Below are 24,702 nucleotides of genomic sequence, written 5' to 3'. Positions count from 1 at the left end.
TGAGATATGAGAGCATGTAGATGTCTGTGTGTGGCTGTAGAAGTTTAAAACAGCTTTAACACACTTTACTCTCACTAGAGACCTGCACCTTTTGTTTCTTCCATTTACTGTTCCAGAGTTTCCTCTGGAGGGGTTGGTGCAGTTTTCTCTATCTCTTACAGTTTCTCTCTCTCTCTCTCTGCAGAGTGTCTGAACTGCACCAATCACTCAATCCTCTGAGGTGAGACACAGATTTAAAGTATAAACTCTCACAGTTTCTCTGCAACTTACATCGGTCAGCTGCATTAGCTTTATCACTGGAGTTAAAGTGTCTGTATCAATATAATATGCTCTTTGTGTCCTCAGCATACAGTACCAGTCAAAACACACCTTCAAATTCAATGTTTTTCTTTATTTCTTTATTTAATGTATTTTCTACAGTGTATATTATTATTAAAGAGATAAAAACGACTAAGGGACACATAGGAAATTATGTAGGAAACAAAAAAGTTTTCTCCACAATCCCCTGACCTAAATCCAGAAGGGTGATTTGGGATGAGCTGGAGCTTCACAGCACCTGCAGGAGCATGTACACAGTACTGACTGATTGTGAATTGAAATGAATAATTCTTTTAAGAGGATAAATAACACAAGGTAAGGATTAATACTTAATTTTTTATTCAGCTATCTATTTCCATAAAGATATCAGGCTATTTACAATGTCCAAAAATTCCCTTTCCACCCTGCCATCTAGGGATAACCACTCCTTAGAAAGGAGTGACATCACATCACAACCTTCATACTGTATTCATACTGTATTTTTTAAGGACGAATTGAATGCTGAATGTTCAGCAATTAATAATATTAATTTCCTTTTCAAGATTTTCATTGTATTGAGGTTAAGATTACACTGCCACTATAAAATATTACAGTAATTAAAATCTTTTTTTTCTTTTTTTCTTTATTCACCATAAACAGTTTAAAAGGTTAAAATTTTCTAATACTGTATGATGTTAGGCTCCTTTGCTCCAGTGTTAGACCTTCAGATACTGAACATGACTCTTATAAAACTATCACACTTTAAAAACCAACTCTGTCTCTCTGCTTGTTGTAGATGATGTCTCTCAGAGACGCTGGACTCTCTCCTCTCCGATCATTTAACTATTCTGCTGAGAAAACAACGCATAATGAGGTGGATGGGTCCCGCCCCTCACTGGTCACACTATATTCCATTGGACGGCCAGGTGAGTCCAGCATGTTCTAATAATGGTCATATTCTTTATGTAATATTATAGTTAATCATTTACTGTCTAAAATGCATTTAATGAATGCATGCTTTCTAAGTAGCTTTATTATTGAAAACATATTGGGACTTGGAACATGTAGGGTGGGTCACTCCACATTTATATTTTATATTTATTTTCCAAACTTAAAATTAAAACATTAAACTTTATTATCAGGTATTTTATGGGACAATAAGTGTCAGATCCTGTATAGTACTGATACTCTTGTGCTGGCAGGGCTGAGGGGCCCCCCAGGGCCAGCAGGACTTCCTGGAGTTACTGGACGTCCAGGCCCTAAAGGAGAACCAGGTGTGACAGGAAAAACAGGGCTGACAGGACTGAAAGGTAACAACTGAAAAACGTATTATTGTAATAATTTAGGTAAGATTTAATGTATTACAGTTTTTCTCCATTGGTTTGGCTCATTTCTTGAAACTGAGATGACATTCTCAAAATAACATGGACAAATTCCCAAACTAACTTGCAGTTTCTCATAACAGAATGGCATTTCTCATTGCTTTCATCACATTTCAAATGCTTTGTACATGTCTCAAGCACTTAGTACATCTTTGCAAATGGTTTTGTACAAGTAGCCTACACTTAACACAGTCATCCTACATTTAGTACATTTTCCAAAAGAATGCATCTTGTTGATCTATCTTAATTGGTTAGTTCTCAGTGTAATGGTTGTTCTCTTCAAAACATGTCAGCACAATTTCATCATATAAGTAATCATCTGCAGAATAGTCTGCTCAATTCTCAAAATGAATTAAGAAATTGTAATACAATACAGAACTCATATTTTGGAACATTTCATAAATTCATTACAATCAGGTGAGTAGGTAACAGGTGAAAGCAGGTTTTGACGAAAATGAGTGTCCCACATTACTGGTGACCAATCCATCAGTTTGTTGTCTATTATTTTGAATGCTGGCATTGCTCTATATACAGTGGATATAAAAAGTCTACACACCCCTGTTCAAATGCCAGGTTTTTGTGTTGTAAAAAAATTAAAGCAAGACAAATAATTTCATAACTTTTTTCACATTTAATGTGACCTATAACCTGTACAATGCAATTGAAAAACAAACATAAATCTTTACAGCGAAAAAATATAAAACAAAAAACTTAAAATCACCTGGTTAAATACATATAACTAATACTTTGTTGCAACATCTTTTGCATTTATTACAGCACTCAGTCTTTTTGGGTAGGAACCTATCAGCGTGACACATCTTGATGTGGCAAAATTTGCCCACTCTTCTTTGCATTACTGCTCAAAATCTGACAAAATGTGAGGGCATCTTCTGTGCCCAGCCCTCTTCAGATTACCCCACAGATGTTCAATGGGATTCAGGTCTGGATTCAGGCTGGGCCATTCCAAAGCCTTAATCTTATACCGCTGAAGCCATTCTTTTGTTGATTTAGATGTGTCCTTTGTGTCATTGTTGTGCTGAAAGATGAAGTTCCTTTTCATCTTCAGTTTTCTACCAGAGGCCGAAGGTTTTTGCCAATACTGACTGGTATTTGGAACTGTTCAAAATTCCGTCCACCCTGAATAAAGCCCCAGTTCCAGCTGAAGAAAAACAGCCCCAAAGTATGATGCTGCCACCACCATGCTTCACTGTAGGTATGCTGTTCTTTTGGTGACGAGCAGTGTTGCTTTTGCGCCTAATATACCTTTTGGAATTATGTCCAAAACGTTTAACCTTGGTTTCATTAAACCATAACACATTTTCCCACATGCGTTTGGTAGATATCAGATGAATTTTTGGAAAATTAAGTAGAGCTTAGATGTTTTCTGGATGTTTGTTTTGCACAGACATATGAAGAAGTCGGCAGATTGTTGTCACATGTACTACACAGCCAGTACTTGCCAGAAATTCTTGCAGCTCCTTCAGTGCTGCTGTCGGCCTCTTGGCAGCCTCCTTGACCAATTTTCTTCTTGTCTTATCATCAATTTTTGTCAAATGTCTTGTTCTTGGTAATGTCTTGTTGTGCCATGTTTTCTCCACTTGATGATGACAGTCTTCAAAGTGTTCCATGGTATATTTAATGACGTTTGTAGCCTTCACTTGACTGATATCTATGAATAATGAGATACCTCTGATGCTCTGGCATCTCTTTGTGGACCATGGCTTGTGCTGAAAGATGTGGCTACAAAAATATCAGGACAAGCCTACTAGAACAGTTTATTTAACAACTTTATTTGGAGTTGATCAGAGGCACTTTAATTGTTGACAGGTGTGTGCTGACTCCAATTTAAAGTGAGTTTGAAGGTTATTGGTTAAATTTGAACACAGCAACACCCCTAGTTATAAAAGGGTGTGCACACTTATGCAACCTCAATATCTCAGTTGTTTATTTTTACTTCACCTCCCTGAAAGATTTCTGTTTGTTTTTCAATTGCATTGTACAGGTTATAGGTCACATTATAGGTAGAAATTATTTGTCTTATTGTAATTTTTTTTACATCACAAAAACCTACCATTTGAACAGGGGTGTGTAGACTTTTTCTATCCACTGTATACATCTTGGCCTGGTGCTAGTTCTTTGATGCTAGTCCTGTGATTATATAACGATGATATAGTCCTGTGATGATATAATGATTGGCGATCAGTGTAGAGGATGGCTCAGGCATTCTTCCCACAGTGCATTGCTAAAGAACATATCAGATGCAATGTTAATGAGAATTTATGGCCAAACAGACTGCAGCGGATGGATGGCCAGGAAGGTGATGGAGAGAGGGGAGTGACACAGAGTAGTCAGAATATTACTGTACTGCATTTGTGATGCTTGACTATTTTTTTACCTACTGTAATGTATTTTGTTTTGTTTTTGCAGGTTTTTGTAATTTGTATACATAGTATATTTGATACATTTTCCTTAGTATTTTCTTTTCTTTCTACCTACAGTAATGTGTAAAAATGTACTTGTAAATAAAAATAGTTACAATTTCCTCAGCAGAATGAGTGCAGTGTGTGTGGTGTGAACATTGTATTCCTTTAGCTAGACCTCTGCCATAAAGACAAAACATCTAAGCATTTTGACTTGCAGTACTTACACAATGCCAAAGGGACAATGCATTTTGGGGGCACTGATGATTTGTGTGAGAAAGGAAATCAGTTTTGACACGTGGGTAAACTGTTTTTGGAGCGATATGAGCAGTGATGAGGATCCATGTAGTTTTGCTGCACCGTCCAGTTTATTTTGACAGATGGACAAAATGAATGAAAATGTGCCAAAGCAATTGAGAAGGATCTATGCCATTTTTATGGTACTGACTATTTATATGGGAGAAAGACTTCATTTTGAAGCAAGAATGAACGTTTTGGGAGACATATGACATTTTGCTGGTTATCTGAAGTGTTGTGAAGAACTGTAAGTCTGTTTGGCCAATTTACCTTTTAGTTATAGGAATTTCATCTCAGTTTCAAGAAATGAGCCAAACCAATTGAGAAAAACTGTAAGATAAAAAATATATACAACATAATAATAATAATAATAATAATAAAAATAAAATGACTATTCCATTATTGCTCTTTTAACTTACTCTTCAAAGTTCAAAAAGTCTATATTTACAGGAGGCCAGTTTCATTAAAGTGTTTGTAGCTTAAAGTGGTGTGTTTCTGTAATCACTCAGGAGAAAGAGGACCACCCGGACCACCAGGACATTCCCCTTTCTCTACTGATAGAGATGAGTTCACGCTGACCGCCAGACAGCACGGACAGTGTGAGAACACACACATGTAAAATAATTCCACAGCTATTTTAGAACTCATTTAATTTAAAGCAGAATAAGTACAGTTTTATTTTTAAAGGCTAATTTCACTGTTGTTTTAGACCTTCCTAGTTGTAATATACTTTCAAATATTGTGACATAAAAAGTGTGAAAAACATTATGCTTTGTGTGTTTTTATATAGATGATGACGGTTCCCTCCCCATCTATTATGGGCAGAGAATATTGTTTGGAGCTCCAGGACCATCTGGACCACCTGGGCCACCAGGTGGCATGTCAATAAACACAATATGCTACACAAGTAACAACAAGGTCTCTAACTCCTTCTCTCTTGCCTACTCATTCTCTCTGTGTTCCCAGGACCTACAGGACCCCAAGGACTCCCCGGCGTGCCAGGACAAAATGTAGGATACGTTATACATTAAATGATGTTATGTAATAACAAAAGTTTGGGAGAAGGGCCACTCCCCAACTCTACCCCGTATCAATCAACCGTCCTATAAATACCTCCCCTAACTAACTACCTCTCGTGACGAAAGTTCGCGTGACGAAAGTTCGCATCAGTCGAATCTGCCGCACCCGCCTGCTAGCATTAGCTTGTTCTCCGTCATGGACCTTTAACTCACCGCCTCCGACGAGGACCTCTTCCCTCCTGGCCAGCCTGTCTCCACTCCTGCTCCACCTCGCCGCGCTCATCGTCTGAAGTCCGTAATCTCCATTCCGGCTACTCCTGGTTCTACTCCAGCTACTGCTTATTCTTCCTCCCGGGTCGGTCGTCCTCACCAGTGCACCCCCGGATCTCGGCACTCCCGCCGCTCTTCTCTCCCTTCCCCTACTCCTCCTGCGCGGGCTCGCCGCTCCGGACGCCCGTTTTCCTCGGCAGGCCTCGCCGGCCCTGGGCCCCTCTCTCCTAGTAAGTCCCAGCCTCCTCGTATGTCCGATTGGACTGTTGTTAAGCTGCAGCGGGTTTTGAAGGACCGCGGCGTCCCTTTCCCCCGTTCTGCTCCAAAGGCGGAACTTTTTCGCCGTACCTCTCCGGGTACCGCTGCACCGGCGTCGCGACCCTATGACGTCACCCGCTCAACTTGCTGCCGCGGCAGCTCTCGCGCTCCTGGCGCGGCACCAACTTCGCCTGCTTCAGCCTCAGTGCCTCGTCTCTCGTCCCTAGTCTCTCTCCTCTCCCCCTTACCTCATTCATCCAACCCCACCCTCTCCTCTTTGAGAGGTGAACAGCGCGCAGGAGCCGCACCGGCATCACGGCCCGATGACGTCACCCGCTCAACTCACCGCCGCGGCTGCTCTCGCGCCCCAGGCGCGGCACCCGTTTCAGCCTCAGCGCGTCCTCCTCCGGGCCCCGAACCCCTCCCCTTCTCGTCTGCCTCGTCCTCTCCTTCTTCGTTGCCAGTCCGGGCCATTTTCTCTCGTCTCTCTCGTCCAACCCCCCCCTTCCCTCAATCGTCCAATCCCCTCCCTCAGTCGTCCAAACCCCCTCCCTCAGTCGTCCAAACCCCCTCCCTCAGTCGTCCTCCTTCTCCACTTCTGCGTTCCTCCTGCTGTTCTCCAACAGTGTTGCCAACGTAAAAAACTTTTTTTTTGTTTGTTATTGAGACTTTTGACAACTCTAAACGAACACGCATGCTCTTCAGTTTCTGTCCTCAGGGAGCAGCAGGTGCTGCCGCGAGCCCTGCCCACAACACTCACGGTGCAGTCTCAGTCAGAGCACACCCACACCGCTCCTCAAACACGCTGCAACGAACTGCCCATACCTAAAGCTGCCGCTAACTGATCGAGCAAAAAAAAAAAAAATTGATTATGTAATTTACGTTAAAATGTAGTTATTTTGTGACGTGACTGCCTATTTATAAAAGCAACAGCAGTAGTTAATTTGTTAAAGTTCATTTGTAACATTTCTAACATTTAAGGCGTTTTTTAATCACAAATTGCGGCCAATAGCTACTTTCCTTACTGCGCAGTTGGCAACACTATTCTCCAACCCATCCCTTCCGGCTGGCCTTTCTCCTTCCTTTACTCTGTCAGTTCTCTCCCCGCCGCAGCACCCGCTCAGCTCCTTGCTGGAGCCCCCTGACCTTCATTCTCCTTATCTACAGCGCCGCCCCCTCTCAGCTCGCGCTGCGGCTCATCTCCAACACTGGAACCCTACTACATTCCGGGGCGCCCCGGATCTGGAACTTCCTTGCCATGTGTTTGTGGGACGAAGCTTCCCATCCTGCGATGGGCCTGGCTGTCAAAGGCTGACGTGTTTACGGCTTTCAAAACCCTCCCTCTCCATCCAGACTCCTGGCGCCTTTTCAGAGTCCGCTTTTCAGTTCACCTTGCTTTCGGGTGCAAAAGTAACCCCAAGCTTCGACTCCTTCACTGAGGCGCTCTGCTAGATTTTGCTCAACACAGGCTCCCATTCGTGTTCCACCTCCTTGGTAACTTCTTAGTCATCGATCCTGTTTCTGGCTGTACCTCCTCTGCAACTGGACGGGATTTCCTTCTTCTACGCCGACGCAGCTTCCAGCTCTTTTGATGTTCGGCTTTTCACAGATGCCACTCCTTCCTCTCTAGTCGCCTCTGCCTGGCCGAAGACCTTGGTCTGCTCCGCCGCACACCCGTGCGATTCTTCCGCGCTCTCTGGAAATATTCCGGTCGTCGTCGCTGCCCTCTTTTGGGGACATGAATGGTCGGAAAAATCTATTCTACTCCACTCTGACAATCTCGCCGCGGTCCGCATCATCAAAAGTTGCTCCAAATCGCTAGAAATCATGCCTTTTATCCATCATCTCACTTGGCACTCTATTAAGCATCAATTAATCATTAAAGCTGTTCACATCCCAGGTCCATCCAATTTTTTTTTTTTTTTGCTGATTCTCTTTCTCGTTTTCAATTACAGAAATTCAGATCCTTGGCTCTGCATGCAAATGCAACCCAATGTCGGTACAACTACACTACACTTAACCCCATGTGAACGAACCGATCTTCCAAGCTCAACAAACCATCCTTTCAGCCGTCTCCCCACAGACTCTCTCCACTTACTGGTCAAGCAGGAAAACGTACAAAAGAGTCACCTTCACAAATAACATCTCTTTCCCTTCTCATCATCTATCCGTAATCACCGCTTTCCTCACTTTTATTCACACTCAACATTCCGCCCGTTCCTCATCACTCAGAGTCCATCTGGCCGCCATGAATTTTTTCACTAAACTCATTACTGGCATACCTCACCCTTCCTCCAATCACCCACAACTTTCCCTGCTCCTGGAAGGAATCCAAAAATTCAGAAACTCCAATCTCACATCATCGAGCTCCTATCACTCCAGAAATCCTGCTACGTTGCATTTAAACCTCCGATCAGGCTTCTACTCTCTGACTACATCCTCCACGCTCCAAGCACCATTTCTCCTGGCATACTTCGGATTCCCCAAGCTTATAACCTATACATCCGTTCCCAACCAGACGATTTGAGACGGACTCATTCCAAACTAGCTTCCACATAAGCTCCAATTTTGATAACTGCATGCTTCTTCAAGCACACAGTTCAGAACTCCAGCCCAAATTTCCCTGAGTTCCCTCCCCTTTTTCCTTCTTCTTTCTCTACTTTAGGCGTGGTCCGCACTTAGCAAAATGATGTTATGTAATAACAAAAGTTTGGGAGAAGGGCCACGCCCCAACTCTACGTTCTAACTCCACCCCGTATCAATCAACCGTCCTATAAATACCTCCCCTAACTAACTACCTCTCGTGACGAAAGTTCGCAACCCACCTCCTCCCCAACAACCCCCTTTTTCTACTCTTCCACTTCTTATTAAATAAAAGGGGGGATATAGCTGCATGCTTCTTCAAGCACGCAGTTCAGAACTCCAGCCCAAATTTCCCTGAGTTCCCTCCCCTTTTTCCTTCTTCTTTCTCTACTTTAGGCGTGGTCCGCACTTAGCAAACCTCACCTTTATAAACTGCATACAGTAGCACATGCTTTGTTTTGTTTCTGACTCTTTACACTGTTTTTTTTTTATAATAGAAAAGCTTGCCATTTGCATGAAACATTAACACAGTTAATATTAGGCACACCTGCAGAGAATTTAATGAAGTGATTTAATTACTTACATGGCCACAGGTGTATAAAACTAAGCATCTACACAGCAAAAACATCCTTGAATTTTATAAAAGTTTCCTACTTTAGAGTTGTGTAGAGTTGATTTCAGAATTGCTCTACATGTTCTCTGCACTGGTAGTGTTAAAATCTGAAATCTGAAGTGGGTGTTGATGGTTAGTGTTGTAAGTAAATAACTCTCTCTCCGAGTTTAATTAGTTTAGGCTTTTCCTGCGCTCCTCCAGAGCCTGACAGAAAAAGTGTGAAGCCATTTTATTGTGTGGTTTGAAGTCCAATAAGGTAAAAAAAATCAATTTAAATACTAATTTCACAGAATATTCTGTTGTTAATATAAATTTTAGCAAGTGTGTGATGCCTAGACAATAACTAGATATTGTAAATATATTGTATAAGACCCTGTTTTGTTGAAATGCTAGCTGATATGTGTCTAGCATTGATTGGCTTAGCCTTTCTGTCAGGCGCCATTTTAAAGTACATTAAATTATAATACATTAAGGTGACTTTTTAAGCTAACTAGCAGTATTGTACTAAACCACTCTTTTTAGAATTGTTTTTCATTTATTAATAACTAAAATGTAACTATAAGGCTAAAATTGGTTTCTTAAATTTCCCATTCCACCTCAAATGCAATTTGGCTACCTATCTAGCTAGCTAGATAGTTAGCTTAGGTTTTCTGTCAAGCATAATTTTAAAGCATATTAAATTATAATACATGAAGCTGGCTTTTATAACTAACTAGCAGTATTGTGGTAAACCACGTTATTTTTGTAATGTAGCTGCCACTGGACTACAGAGCAGTGGACACTATTCTCTGGACTGACAAACCATGATTCTCTGTCTGTTAATCTGATGAAAAATGTGGGTTGTGCAGTTTCCAAGAGAATGGTACTTGTCTGACTGAAATGTGTGAAATGTGTGTAAAGTTTGGTGGAGGAGGGTTTTGTTGTAGGGTTGTTCAGAAGTTGGTATTGGCCTCTCAGTTTCAGTAAAAGAATGATTTACCGTTCCAAGAGATTTTGCACAATTTCATCCTCCTAACATGACTGTGAACCAGTGCACCACTTAAGAATGATGAGTTTTTTTTTTATTTTACCAAATTGAAAACCTCTTGAATATAATCCAGAGGAAGATGGATGATCAAGAGACATCAAACATTTTTGCACCAGGAGTGGCGTAAAGTTATCCAAAAGCAGTGTGTAAAACTGGTGGAGAATAACATACCAAATATTGGTATGTTAAATATTGGTATGGTAATATTGATTTCTGAACTTCTAAAACTTCATAAATATGAACTTGTTTACTTTGCATTATTTGAAGTCTGAAAGCTTTGTATCTTTTTTGTTACTTCAGCTATTTCTAATTTTATGCAAATAAATGCTCTAAATGACAATATTTTTATTTGAAAAATGGGAAGAAATGTTGTTCGTGGTTTCTAGAATAAAACAACAATGTTCATTTTGCTCAAACATATACCTATAAATAACAAAATCAGAGAAACTGATTCAGAAGCTGAGGTGGTCTCTAATTTCTTTCCAGAGGTGTGTGTATATATATATATATATATGTGTGTATATATATATATATATATATATATATATATATATATATATATATATATATATATATATATATATATATATATATATATTATATATATATATTATATATATATATTATATATATATATATTATATATATATATATATATATATTATATATATATATTATATATATATATATATATATATATATATATATATATTATATATATATATTATATATATATATTATATATATATATATATATATATATATATATATATATATATTATATATATATAATATATAATATATATATATATATACACCTCTGGAAAGAAATTAGAGACCACCTCAGCTTCTGAATCAGTTTCTCTGATCATATATAAATATATATGTGTGTGTGTGTGTGTGTGTGTGTACAAATGTTTGTGAAGACCCCTTGTAACAAATGCTTTCTTTAAATGCTACTTTAGGTTGTGTTCATTACTGTCACAGACTGTCTGTGAATGCGATCAAATCCTCAAACAATCTCAATTTAGTAGAAAACTGACAGCACAGAAAATATAGATTTTCCAACAAAAGCAGGATAAACTTGTGTGTACCGCTGAATGTTGATTTATACTGCTTTCACTTTAGGGAGGGTCAGGCTTTTTGGGAAGACCAGGCCTTAAAGGCTCCAAGGGTGATGCCGGAGAACAGGTAGAGAATTCTGATAAACACACAAAATGGAGTAAATCTCTATACAACTGACAGCATTCAGAGGCCTTAGTGTGACTGGTTGTTACTTTTCTGACTGATTTATTACTAGGGGCCACCAGGGGTCGCCGGAAGACCAGGCAGGCAGGTAAGTGGAAACCGTGGAGTCCGTGTGTCAGACAATTAAAAGAAGTAACCACTGATGACCCAGAAGATTATAATCCCTTGGTTGTAAAGGTAATAGTGTTGGTGATGTGATAACATCTGCATATTACGGAGCCCGGGAGGGGCCGTGGAAAAAAATAATTGAATTGAGTGAAAGATATAGCAGTTCGTGCTCACGATTTCTGTAATTCGAGTGAATGATTTCTGTAATTCGAGTGAACGATTTCTGTAATTCGAGTGAATGATTTCTGTAATTCGAGTGAACGATTTCTGTAATTCGAGTGAATGATTTCTGTAATTCGAGTGAACGATTTCTGTAATTCGAGTGAACGATTTCTGTAATTCGAGTGAACGATTTCTGTAATTCGAGTGAATGATTTCTTTTATTCGTGCTCAAGATTTATTTTATTCGTGATCAAGATTTATTTTATTCAAGCTCAAGATTTATTTTATTCAAGCTCACGATTTCTGTAATTCGAGTGAACGATTTCTGTAATTCGAGTGAACGATTTCTGTAATTCGAGTGAACGATTTCTGTAATTCGAGTGAACGATTTCTGTAATTCGAGTGAACGATTTCTGTAATTCGAGTGAACGATTTCTGTAATTCGAGTGAATGATTTCTGTAATTCGAGTGAACGATTTCTGTAATTCGAGTGAACGATTTCTGTAATTCGAGTGAACGATTTCTGTAATTCGAGTGAACGATTTCTGTAATTCGAGTGAACGATTTCTTTTATACGTGCTCACGATTTCTGTAATTCGAGTGAACGATTTCTGTAATTCGAGTGAACGATTTCTGTAATTTGAGTGAACGTTTTTATGCGCACTAATAAGCTAAGAGGGAAAGGATCATTTTTCTCTCTTGATCTGTTTCAGGGGCGCAGTGATGATAATCAGTTATCTACATTTATAACATGCTGATTATTAATGCACTAGTGTTACAGTTAGATGTACAGTGTGCAGATTGTGCCGTGGTGGTGGAATCTCCACAGCGCGTGGGGGAGAGTTGGCCGCGGCATCGGTTGCACCCCCTGATATATCGTTCACTCGATTTAATTTTTTTTTTTATCCACGGCCTCTCCCGGGCTCTGTAGCATATGAAGGTCTGGGATGTCTGTAAGACATAATCGGTTAGAACTCACAACCTTTAAGTTTACATAAATTTGAGTTTCCTGCTATTTTGTTTTGTCCACACACTGCAGTAATTGGTACAAGTGTGTTATTGACAGATGATGAGGAGTGACTGTGATTGCTATCTGTGTGCAGGGAGCTCCTGGACAGAAGGGTGATTCAGGAGACAGCAAGACTGAGGTGAGATTAAAAACGGTGTATTTTGAGATAATCAGTTTTATAATTGTTTATTTTTATTTATGTTAGTGTGTGCTGCGTGGTATGTTTGTATTGTAGGTGCAGCAGCTGAGGGTGGCGCTGAAGATCCTGGCTGAGAGAGTTCTGATTCTGGAACACATGATCGGAGTTCACGGTCAGATATGAGCTGTGTTTGTAGTTTACTGCAGTGTGAGTGTGCAACAGACAGTTTTTCTGTGTTTCTGCTGTGTAAATAAAATAGTCAGGTTTATCACTGTTGATCACAATCACAGTCAAACAGCCAAGACAGCCCAGAGATTTCCTTAATACCTCTAGATTTTCTCCTAGACAACAATGAAGTCAGATAAAAGAAAGAAAATCATTGAGGTTTATACATTTACACGCTGTGTTTGGTCTGGCAGAGGTCTGGCAGAGGGCCTGGGGAGTGAGCGCACTCTTCTTTTCTGTTAAAAATTCAAGAATTGTGTTGATTGAATTGAATGTGTTTAGTTAGAGTTATAAAGCTTTAGTTCTTAACTTCAGGATTTTTTAGCTGGGTTTAGTGCAGTGGTGGCTCAGTGGTTAGAGCACTGGGCCATACATGACAAGAGTGTGGGTTTGATACTCTCAGTTTGGACTCCTTTAACCTTACTTTTATTTAAACAAAGTAACAATTACAACGAGTTGTCCCCCTGTCACAGGGGGACGTAGGGCCCTCGCATATCAGCGCAAATCGTACCTGGCCAAACCAAGAAGCTGGTGAAAGTTGGACCCATATGTGATTTCTCACGAAATGTACAGTTATATTGTAGCGGGCAATTTTTTTTTTTGAGATTTTGAGCATTCCCGTAATGTAAACTATGCATTGAAAGCTAGGTGGAGCTATAGAGCCAATGAAATACGTATATATGAAATTTCAATTTCAGATCAAAGGAGAGCGTAAGTCAAGCAGTCCTGTAAGGTTTTGTAAGTTTTCATCCATTGCAACCTCCCCAAACACTTACCAACACCAAGATGTATTCACTTCCTGTATTAATGGGGCATCTCAAGCAATTCAACTGTCCGCCATTTCGTTCTCGTTTAAGATATCGACTATCCCTTCGCAATTTATCACCAGGTGTGTTAGTAGTTTATTGCTGACAAATATCAAAAGTATTCGACAAGTTCCCTAGGAGGAGTTCGACAAAGTATGCAAAAAATGTGTGTAAAATGCACGTTTTTCAAAATGGCCGACTTCCTGTTGGGCGGAGTCAATCATATCAACCCTGAAAACGTGTGTAATGATGTCTTTTATGTTTTTGCCAAGTTTCATGAATTTCCAAGCAGCTGTGTTCTGACCATGTTCATGTTTCTATTTGGTTTAGTGTTACGTCTCCATTAAATCAATTGCCCGCCATTATGTCATCGTTTCAGCTATCGACTATTCCTTCGCAATTTAGCACCAAGTATGTCTGGAGCATATCCAGACCCAATTTAGAGGTAATCTGACGAAGACTCTAGGAGGAGTTCGAATGAGTTCGTGAAAAATGTGTAAAAATTTAACATTTTTCAATATGGCCGACTTCCTGTTGGGTGGAGCTAATACATGCCAATGGGTATTATGTGTGGCATCGTAGTATCTATGCTTGTACCAAAAATCGAGAACATTGGAGAAATTTTGAGACAGCTACAGCTAATTTATTAGCCTAAACCAAATAGGGGGCGCTGTAGAGTCATCTAGCTACTTATTCGAAAAACGATTACATTTTTCGAAATGATTTGAAAGCATTACTGAGTCTGCAAATTGTCAAAATTTTCGAGCATTCTATAGATGACATACAAAAAAGGTGGCGCTAGAGAGCTGATGAAATACGAATATAAGAATTTTTAATTTTATTTCAAATGTCACCCTAAGCCAAGTATGCCTGTGAAGTTTTATGAGTTTTTGAACATCATAAGCCCCCCAAAACCCAGCGGGAAACTTTTTATTTTGCGATTTCCTGCCAAAATGGCCGACTTCCTGTTTGGCAGAGTCCGATTAAAACAAGTGATTCTTGTTATGTATGAGGAGGTCAATGAGCATACCAAAGTTGGGGCACATTGGACAAACTTTATCTTGGCCAATGTCGACGTTTGGGGGCGCTATAGAGCTCCTGAACCACGCCAAAGTCCAGCCTCTATGGAACTTTAAAATTTTCGCCGAGTTTGAGGCCTGTGCAAAAATGCCTGATTTTTCGTGTATTGGAAAGACCTCAAAAATGGGCGCAAAGTTTAAAAATAATAAATAACGTGTTGTCCCCCTGTCACAGGGGGACGTAGGGCCCTCGCACAACAGCGCAAATCGTACCGGGCCAAATCGAGAAACCGATAAAAGTAATTTTAAGGTCTTATTGAGTGTGCCAATTTTCAAGAGTTTTCTATTCTGTTAAACATGTGAAATATCCATTTAAAATACGGGTAGCGCTATAGCGCTGTTAAAATACATGTATTTTAAATTCTAATTCTACATCAAACAACAGCCTTAGATAAGCAGGCTGGTCAAATTTTGTGAGTTTTTCTCCGTTATAACCTCCTCAAAACACCTGGCATTACCTAATTATCACAATATTTGTAAAGTGTTTTTTAGATCTTATGGAATCTGACAATTTTCAAGAGTTTTTGAGCATTTCCGTAATGTCAAATATGCATTGAAACCTAGGTGGCGCTATAGAGCCAATGAAATATGTATATATGAAATTTCAATTTTTAATCAAAGTACTGCTTAAATCAAGCAGGCCTGAAAAGTTTTGTGAGTGTTCAACCTGTTTAACCTCCTCAAACACCTACTAACACCAGAATGTATTTACTTCCTATTTTAATGGGGTATCTCAAGCAATTCAACTGTCCGCCATTTCGTCCTCGTTTAAGATATCGACTATTCCTTCGCAATTTATCATCAAGGATGGTAGTAGTTTATTGTTGACAAATATCAAGAGTATTCAACAAATTCCCTAGGAGGAGTTCGACAAAGTATGCAAAAAATGTGTGTAAAATGCACGTTTTTCAAAATGGCCGACTTCCTGTTGGGCGGAGTCAATCATATCAACACTGAAAACGTGTGTAATGATGTCTTTTATATTTTTGCCAAGTTTCATGAATTTCCAAGCAGCTGTATTCTGACCATGCTAATGTTTCTATTTGGTTTAGTGTTGTGTCTCCATTAAATCAATTGCCCGCCATTACGTCATCGTTTCAGCTATCGACTATTCCTTCGCAATTTAGCACCACGTATGTCTGGAGACTATCCACAGACAATTTAGTTGTAATCTGACAAAGACTCTAGGAGGAGTTCGAATGAGTTCGTGAAAAATGTGTAAAAATTTAACATTTTTCAAAATGGCCGACTTCCTGTTGGGCGGAGCTAATACATGCCAATGGGTATTATGTGTGGCATCGTAATATCTATTTTTCTACCAAAAATCTTGAACATTGGGGAAAATTTGAGACAGCTACCGCTAATTTATTAGCCTAAACCAAATAGGGGGCGCTGTTGAGTCATTTAGCTCCACATTAGAAAAACGATTACATTTCTCGAAATCATTTAAAGGCATTATTGGGTCTGCTTATTTAGAAGAGGCTAAGAGCTTTCTATAAATGTCATATAAAATAGGTGGCGCTAGAGAGCTGATAAATTATGAATATGAAAAATTCCAATTTTACATCAAAGTACAGCCTATGCCCAATAGGCCTGTGAAATTTTATGAGTTTTCGAACATCGTAACCCACCCAAAACACCACGGGAAACTTTTTATTTTGCGACTTCCTGCCAAAATGGCCGACTTCCTGTTAGGCGGAGTCAAATAAATCCAAGTGATTCTTGATTGGTATAATGAGGTCAATGAGCGTACCAAAGTTGGTGCACATTGGACAAACTTTATCCCGGCCACTAGCAACGTTTGGGGGCGCTATAGAGCTCCTGATCAACGCCCAAGCCCAGGAACTGTGAAATTTAAAATTTTTCACCGGCTTTGATGTCTGTGCCAAAATTCAAGAGTTTTCGAGTATCAGAAAGGCCTCAAAAATGGGCGCGAAGTTTAAAAATAAAAATAATAACGAGTTGTCCCCCTGTCACAGGGGGACGTAGGGCCCTCGCACAACAGCGCAAATCGTACCGGGCCAAACCGAGAAACCAGTGAAAGTAATTTTGAGGTCTTATTAAGTGTGGTAATTTTCAAGAGTTTTCTATCCTGCCAAAAATGTGAAATACCCATTTAAAATACAGGTGGCGCTATAGAGCTGTTAAAACACATATTTGAAATTCTAATTCTAGATCAAACAACAGCCTCAGATAAGCAGGCCGGTCAAAGTTTGTGAGCTTTTCTCTCTTATAACGTCCTCAAAACTCCTAGCATTACCTATGTGTCAACCTCCAGTTTTGATGTGGCATCTCAAACATTCAACCGTCCGTCATTCCCTCCTCGTTTAAGATATCGACTATTTCTTCACAATTTATCATCAGATATGTTCAATGTTTATTTTTACCAAATACCAAGAGAATTCAACAAAATTTCTAGGAGTAGTTTGACAACATACGCAAAAAATGTATGTAAAATTCAGATATTTCAAATTGGCCGACTTCCTGTTGGGCGGAGTCAGTCCTACCAATACTGAAAACGTGTCTAATGATGTCTCTTGTGTTTTTGCCAAGTTTCATGAATTTTTAATCAACTGTGTTCTGACTGTGTCATGGTTTCACTTTGGTTTAGTGTTGCGTCTCTAGTCAATCAATTGCTCGCCATTACGTCACCGTTTTAGCGATCAACTATTCCTTTGGCAATTTTCATCAACTGTGTCTGATGTTCATTCTCAGCTAATTTAGAGGTAATCTGACAAAGACTTTAGGAGCAGTTTAAATGAGTTTGTGAAAAAAAGTGTAAAAAAATTACAAAATCCAATATGGCCGACTTCCTGTTGGGCGGAGCTAATACAAACCAATTGCAAATATGTGCAGAGTCATAGTATCTACGCTCCTACCAAAATTTGAGAAGATTAGACAAATTGTGACACATCCACAGCTAATTTATTAAACGAATGAATTAGGGGGCGCTATAGAGTCCGCTAGCTACACATGAAAAAATTATCACAATATTTGTAAAGTGTTTTTAGATCTTATGGAATCTGACAATTTTCAAGAGTTTTTGAGCATTTCCTTAATGTCAAATATGCATTGAAACCTAGGTGGCGCTATAGAGCCAATGAAATATGTATATATGAAATTTAAATTTTTAATCAAAGGACCGCTTAAATCAAGCAGGCCTGTAAAGTTTCGTGAGTGTTCAACCTGTTTAACCTCCTCAAACACCTACTAACACCAGAATGTATTTACTTCCTATTTTAATGGGGTATCTCAATCAATTCAACTGTCCGCCATTTCGTCCTCGTTTAAGATATCGACTATTCCTTCGCAATTTATCATCACGGATGGTAGTAGTTTATTGCTGACAAATATCAAGAGTATTCAACAAATTCCCTAGGAGGAGTTCGACAAAGTATGCAAAAAATGTGTGTAAAATGCACGTTTTTCAAAATGGCCGACTTCCTGTTGGGCGGAGTCAATCATATCAACACTGAAAACGTGTGTAATGATGTCTTTTATGTTTTTGCCAAGTTTCATGAATTTCCAAGCAGCTGTGTTCTGACCATGCTAATGTTTCTATTTGGTTTAGTGTTGTGTCTGTATTAAATCAACTGCCCGCCATTACGTCATCGTTTCAGCTATCGACTATTCCTTCGCAATTTAGCACCACGTATGTCTGGAGACTATCCACAGACAATTTAGTTGTAATCTGACAAAGACTCTAGGAGGAGTTCGAATGAGTTCGTGAAAAATGTGTAAAAATTTAACATTTTTCAAAATGGCCGACTTCCTGTTGGGCGGAGCTCATACATGCCAATGGGTATTATGTGTGGCATCGTAATATCTATGTTTCTACCAAAAATCTTGAACATTGGGGAAAATTTGAGACAGCTACCGCTAATTTATTAGCCTAAACCAAATAGGGGGCGCTGTAGAGTCATTTAGCTCCACATTAGAAAAACGATTACATTTCTCGAAATCATTTAAAGGCATTATTGGGTCTGCTTATTTAGAAGAGGCTAAGAGCTTTCTATAAATGTCATATAAAATAGGTGGCGCTAGAGAGCTGATAAATTATGAATATGAAAAATTCCAATTTTACATCAAAGTACAGCCTATGCCCAATATGCCTGTGAAATTTTATGAGTTTTCAAACATCGTAACCCACCCAAAACACCACAGGAATCTTTTTATTTTGCGACTTCCTGCCAAAATGGCCGACTTCCTGTTAGGCGGAGTCAAATAAATCTAAGTGATTCTTGATCGGTATAATGAGGTCAATGAGCGTACCAAAGTTGGTGCACATTGGACAAACTTTATCCCGGCCACTAGCAACGTTTGGGGGCGCTATAGAGCTCCTGATCAACGCCCAAGCCCAGGAACTGTGAAATTTCAAATTTTTCACCGGCTTTGATGTCTGTGCCAAAATTCAAGAGTTTTTGAGTATCAGAAAGGCCTCAAAAATGGGCGCGAAGTTTAAAAATAAAAATAATAATAACGAGTTGTCCCCCTGTCACAGGGGGACGTAGGGCCCTCGCACAACAGCGCAAATCGTACCGGGCCAAACCGAGAAACCGGTAAAAGCAATTTTAATGTCTTATTGAGTGTGCCAATTTTCAAGAGTTTTCTATCCTGTTAAATATGTGAAATATCCATTTAAAATACAGGTGGCGCTATGGCGCTGTTAAAATACATGTATTTGAAATTCTAATTCTACATCAAACAACAGCCTTAGATAAGCAGGCCGGTCAAATTTTGTGAGTTTTTCTCCGTTATAACCTCCTCAAAACACCTGGCATTACCTAGGTTTTCACCTCCTGTTTTGATGTGGGATCTCAAAAATTCAACCATCTGCCATTTCGTCCTCGTTTGAAATATCGACTATTCCTTCACAATTTATCATCAGATATGTTCAATGTTTATTTATACCAAATATCAAGAGAATTCATCAAATTTGCTAGGAGTAGTTTGACAATGTACACAAAAAATGTGTGTAAAATGCAGATATTTCAAAATGGCCGACTTCCTGTTGGGCGGAGTCAGTCCTACCAATGCTGAAAATGTGTGTAATGATGTCTTTTGTGTTTTTGCCAAGTTTCATGAATTTTCAATAATCTGTTTTCTGACCGTGTCATGGTTTCACTTTGGTTTAGTGTTGCGTCTCTAGTGACTCAATTGCTCGCCATTGGGTCACCGTTTTACCGATCAACTAATCCTTTGGCAATTATCATCAAATATGTCTGTTGTTCATTTACAGCGAAATAAGAGGTAATCTGACAAAGACTTTAGGAGCAGTTTAAATTAGTTTGTGAAAAATGTGTAAAAATATTACAAATTCCAATATGGCCGACTTCCTGTTGGGCGGAGCTAATACAAGCCAATTGCAAATATGTGCAGGGTCATACTATCTACGATCCTACCAAAATTTGAGAAGATTAGACAAATTTTGACACATCCACAGCTAATTTATTAAACGAACAAATTAGGGGGCGCTGTGGAGTCCGCTAGCTACACATGAAAAAATTATCACAATATTTGTAAAGTGTTTTTAGATCTTATGGAATCTGACAGTTTTCAAGAGTTTTTGAGCATTTCCGTAATGTCAAATATGCATTGAAACCTAGGTGGCGCTATAGAGCCAATGAAATATGTATATATGAAATTTAAATTTTTAATCAAAGGACCGCTTAAATCAAGCAGGCCTGTAAAGTTTCGTGAGTGTTCAACCTGTTTAACCTCCTCAAACACCTACTAACACCAGAATGTATTTACTTCCTATTTTAATGGGGTATCTCAAGCAGTTCAACTGTCCGCCATTTCGTCCTCGTTTAAGATATCGACTATTCCTTCGCAATTTATCATCACGGATGGTAGTAGTTTATTGCTGACAAATATCAAGAGTATTCAACAAATTCCCTAGGAGGAGTTCGACAAAGTATGCAAAAAATGTGTGTAAAATGCACGTTTTTCAAAATGGCCGACTTCCTGTTGGGCGGAGTCAATCATATCAACACTGAAAACGTGTGTAATGATGTCTTTTATGTTTTTGCCAAGTTTCATGAATTTCCAAGCAGCTGTATTCTGACCATGCTAATGTTTCTATGTGGTTTAGTGTTGTGTCTGTATTAAATCAACTGCCCGCCATTACGTCATCGTTTCAGCTATCGACTATTCCTTCGCAATTTAGCACCACGTATGTCTGGAGACTATCCACAGACCATTTAGTTGTAATCTGACAAAGACTCTAGGAGGAGTTCGAATGAGTTCGTGAAAAATGTGTAAAAATTTAACATTTTTCATAATGGCCGACTTCCTGTTGGGCGGAGCTAATACATGCCAATGGGTATTATGTGTGGCATCGTAATATCTATGTTTCTACCAAAAATCTTGAACATTGGGGAAAATTTGAGACAGCTACCGCTAATTTATTAGCCTAAACCAAATAGGGGGCGCTGTAGAGTCATTTAGCTCCACATCAGAAAAACGATTACATTTCTCAAAATCATTTAAAGGCATTATTGGGTCTGCTTATTTAGAAGAGGCTAAGAGCTTTCTATAAATGTCATATAAAATAGGTGGCGCTAGAGAGCTGATAAATTATGAATATGAAAAATTCCAATTTTACATCAAAGTACAGCCTATGCCCAATATGCCTGTGAAATTTTATGAGTTTTCGAACATCGTAACCCACCCAAAACACCACGGGAAACTTTTTATTTTGCGACTTCCTGCCAAAATGGCCGACTTCCTGTTAGGCAGAGTCAAATAAATCCAAGTGATTCTTGATCGGTATAATGAGGTCAATGAGCGTACCAAAGTTGGTGCACATTGGACAAACTTTATCCCGGCCACTGGCAACGTTTGGGGGCGCTATAGAGCTCCTGATCAACTCCCAAGCCCAGGAACTGTGAAATTTCAAATTTTTCACCGGCTTTGATGTCTGTGCCAAAATTCAAGAGTTTTCGAGTATCAGAAAGGCCTCAAAAATGGGCGCGAAGTTTAAAAATAAAAATAATAATAATAATAATAATAATAATAAACGGACCAAAAACAATAGGGCTTTGCACCTCCGGTGCAGGCTTCGCCTGCGCCTTCGGTGCTCGGGCCCTAATAACGAGTTGTCCCCCTGTCACAGGGGGACGTAGGGCCCTCGCACAACAGCGCAAATCGTACCGGGCCAAACCGAGAAACCGGTGAAAGTAATTTTGAGGTCTTATTAAGTGTGGTAATTTTCAAGAGTTTTCTATCCTGCCAAAAATGTGAAATACCCATTTAAAATACAGGTGGCGCTATAGAGCTGTTAAAACACATATATTTGAAATTCTAATTCTAGATCAAACAACAGCCTCAGATAAGCAGGCCAGTCAAAGTTTGTGAGCTTTTCTCTCTTATAACGTCCTCAAAACTCCTAGCATTACCTATGTGTCAACCTCCAGTTTTGATGTGGCATCTCAAACATTCAACCGTCCGCCATTCCCTCCTCGTTTAAGATATCGACTATTTCTTCACAATTTATCATCAGATATGTTCAATGTTTATATTTACCAAATACCAAGAGAATTCAACAAAATTTCTAGGAGTAGTTTGACAACATACGCAAAAAATGTATGCAAAATACAGATGTTTCAAAATGGCCGACTTCCTGTTGGGCGGAGTCAGTCCTACCAATACTGAAAACGTGTCTAATGATGTCTCTTGTGTTTTTGCCAAGTTTCATGAATTTTTAATCATCTGTGTTCTGACTGTGTCATGGTTTCACTTTGGTTTAGTGTTGCGTCTCTATTCAATCAATTGCTCGCCATTACGTCACCGTTTTAGCGATCAACTATTCCTTTGGCAATTTTCATCAACTGTGTCTGATGTTCATTCTCAGCTAATTTAGAGGTAATCTGACAAAGACTTTAGGAGCAGTTTAAATGAGTTTGTGAAAAAAAGTGTAAAAAAATTACAAAATCCAATATGGCCGACTTCCTGTTGGGCGGAGCTAATACAAACCAATTGCAAATATGTGCAGAGTCATAGTATCTACGCTCCTACCAAAATTTGAGAAGATTAGACAAATTGTGACACATCCACAGCTAATTTATTAAACGAATGAATTAGGGGGCGCTATAGAGTCCGCTAGCTACACATGAAAAAATTATCACAATATTTGTAAAGTGTTTTTAGATCTTATGGAATCTGACAATTTTCAAGAGTTTTTGAGCATTTCCGTAATGTCAAATATGCATTGAATCCTAGGTGGCGCTATAGAGCCAATGAAATATGTATATATGAAATTTAAATTTTTAATCAAAGGACCGCTTAAATCAAGCAGGCCTGTAAAGTTTCGAGAGTTTTCAACCTGTTTAACCTCCTCAAACACCTACCAACACCAGAATGTATTTACTTCCTATTTTAATGGGGTATCTCCAGCAATTCAACTGTCCGCCATTTCGTCCTCGTTTAAGATATCGACTATTCCTTCGCAATTTATCATCACGGATGGTAGTAGTTTATTGCTGACAAATATCAAGAGTATTCAACAAATTCCCTAGGAGGAGTTCGACAAAGTATGCAAAAAATGTGTGTAAAATGCACGTTTTTCAAAATGGCCGACTTCCTGTTGGGCGGAGTCAATCATATCAACACTGAAAATGTGTGTAATGATGTCTTTTATGTTTTTGCCAAGTTTCATGAATTTCCAAGCAGCTGTATTCTGACCATGCTAATGTTTCTATTTGGTTTAGTGTTGTGTCTCCATTAAATCAATTGCCCGCCATTACATCATCGTTTCAGCTATCGACTATTCCTTCGCAATTTAGCACCATGTATGTCTGGAGACTATCCACAGACCATTTAGTTGTAATCTGACAAAGACTCTAGGAGGAGTTCGAATGAGTATGTGAAAAATGTTTAAAAATTTAACATTTTTCAAAATGGCCGACTTCCTGTTGGGCGGAGCTAATACATGCCAATGGGTATTATGTGTGGCATCGTAATATCTATGTTTCTACCAAAAATTTTGAACATTGGGGAAAATTTGAGACAGCTACCGCTAATTTATTAGCCTAAACCAAATAGGGGGCGCTGTAGAGTCATTTAGCACCACATTAGAAAAATGATTACATTTCTCGAAATCATTTAAAGGCATTATTGGGTCTGCTAATTTAGAAGAGGCTAAGAGCTTTCTATAAATGTCATATAAAATAGGTGGCGCTAGAGAGCTGATAAATTATGAATATGAAAAATTCCAATTTTACATCAAAGTACATCCTATGCCCAATAGGCCTGTGAAATTTTATGAGTTTTTGAACATCGTAACCCACCCAAAACACCACGGGAAACTTTTTATTTTGCGACTTCCTGCCAAAATGGCCGACTTCCTGTTAGGCGGAGTCAAATAAATCCGAGTGATTCTTGATCAGTATAATGAGGTCAATGAGCGTACCAAAGTTGGTGCACATTGGACAAACTTTATCCCGGCCACTGGCAACGTTTGGGGGCGCTATAGAGCTCCTGATCCACGCCCAAACCTGTGAACAATGTAATTTAAAATTTTTCACCGGCTTTGACGTCTGTGCCAAAATGCAAGAGTTTTCGAGTATCGGAAAGGCCTCAAAAATGGGCGCAAAGTTTGTAAATAAAAATAATAATAAACGGACCAAAAACAATAGGGCTTTGCACCTCCGGTGCAGGCTTCGCCTGCGCCTTCGGTGCTCGGGCCCTAATAATAACGAGTTGTCCCCCTGTCACAGGGGGACGTAGGGCCCTCGCACAACAGCGCAAATCGTACCGG

At 39.2% G+C, this 24,702-nt stretch overlaps 2 protein-coding genes across 2 annotated transcripts in view; one reads left to right on the top strand and one right to left on the bottom strand.

Moving 5' to 3' along the window:
• Nucleotides 1–13,503, top strand: part of LOC111195113 (collagen alpha-1(XXVI) chain) — a 33,842-nt gene extending 20,339 nt beyond the window's left edge. Inside the window, exons 3-13 of the mRNA XM_049469074.1 lie at nucleotides 185–204; nucleotides 1,094–1,223; nucleotides 1,500–1,607; nucleotides 4,906–5,011; nucleotides 5,059–5,063; nucleotides 5,187–5,270; nucleotides 5,363–5,406; nucleotides 11,295–11,357; nucleotides 11,467–11,502; nucleotides 12,788–12,832; nucleotides 12,929–13,503. Of these exons, the coding sequence (XP_049325031.1) occupies nucleotides 185–204; nucleotides 1,094–1,223; nucleotides 1,500–1,607; nucleotides 4,906–5,011; nucleotides 5,059–5,063; nucleotides 5,187–5,270; nucleotides 5,363–5,406; nucleotides 11,295–11,357; nucleotides 11,467–11,502; nucleotides 12,788–12,832; nucleotides 12,929–13,015 (728 nt within the window). The 3' untranslated portion in view covers nucleotides 13,016–13,503. The remainder of the gene's footprint in view (nucleotides 1–184; nucleotides 205–1,093; nucleotides 1,224–1,499; nucleotides 1,608–4,905; nucleotides 5,012–5,058; nucleotides 5,064–5,186; nucleotides 5,271–5,362; nucleotides 5,407–11,294; nucleotides 11,358–11,466; nucleotides 11,503–12,787; nucleotides 12,833–12,928) is intronic.
• Nucleotides 1–24,702, bottom strand: part of LOC125784927 (negative elongation factor E-like) — a 232,426-nt gene that overhangs the window by 8,278 nt on the left and 199,446 nt on the right. The window lies entirely within an intron of this gene.

The sequence above is a fragment of the Astyanax mexicanus genome, chromosome 20, assembly GCF_023375975.1.
Source record: "Astyanax mexicanus isolate ESR-SI-001 chromosome 20, AstMex3_surface, whole genome shotgun sequence".
NCBI lineage: Eukaryota > Metazoa > Chordata > Actinopteri > Characiformes > Acestrorhamphidae > Astyanax > Astyanax mexicanus.
This window is presented reverse-complemented; position numbering and strand designations above follow the sequence as displayed.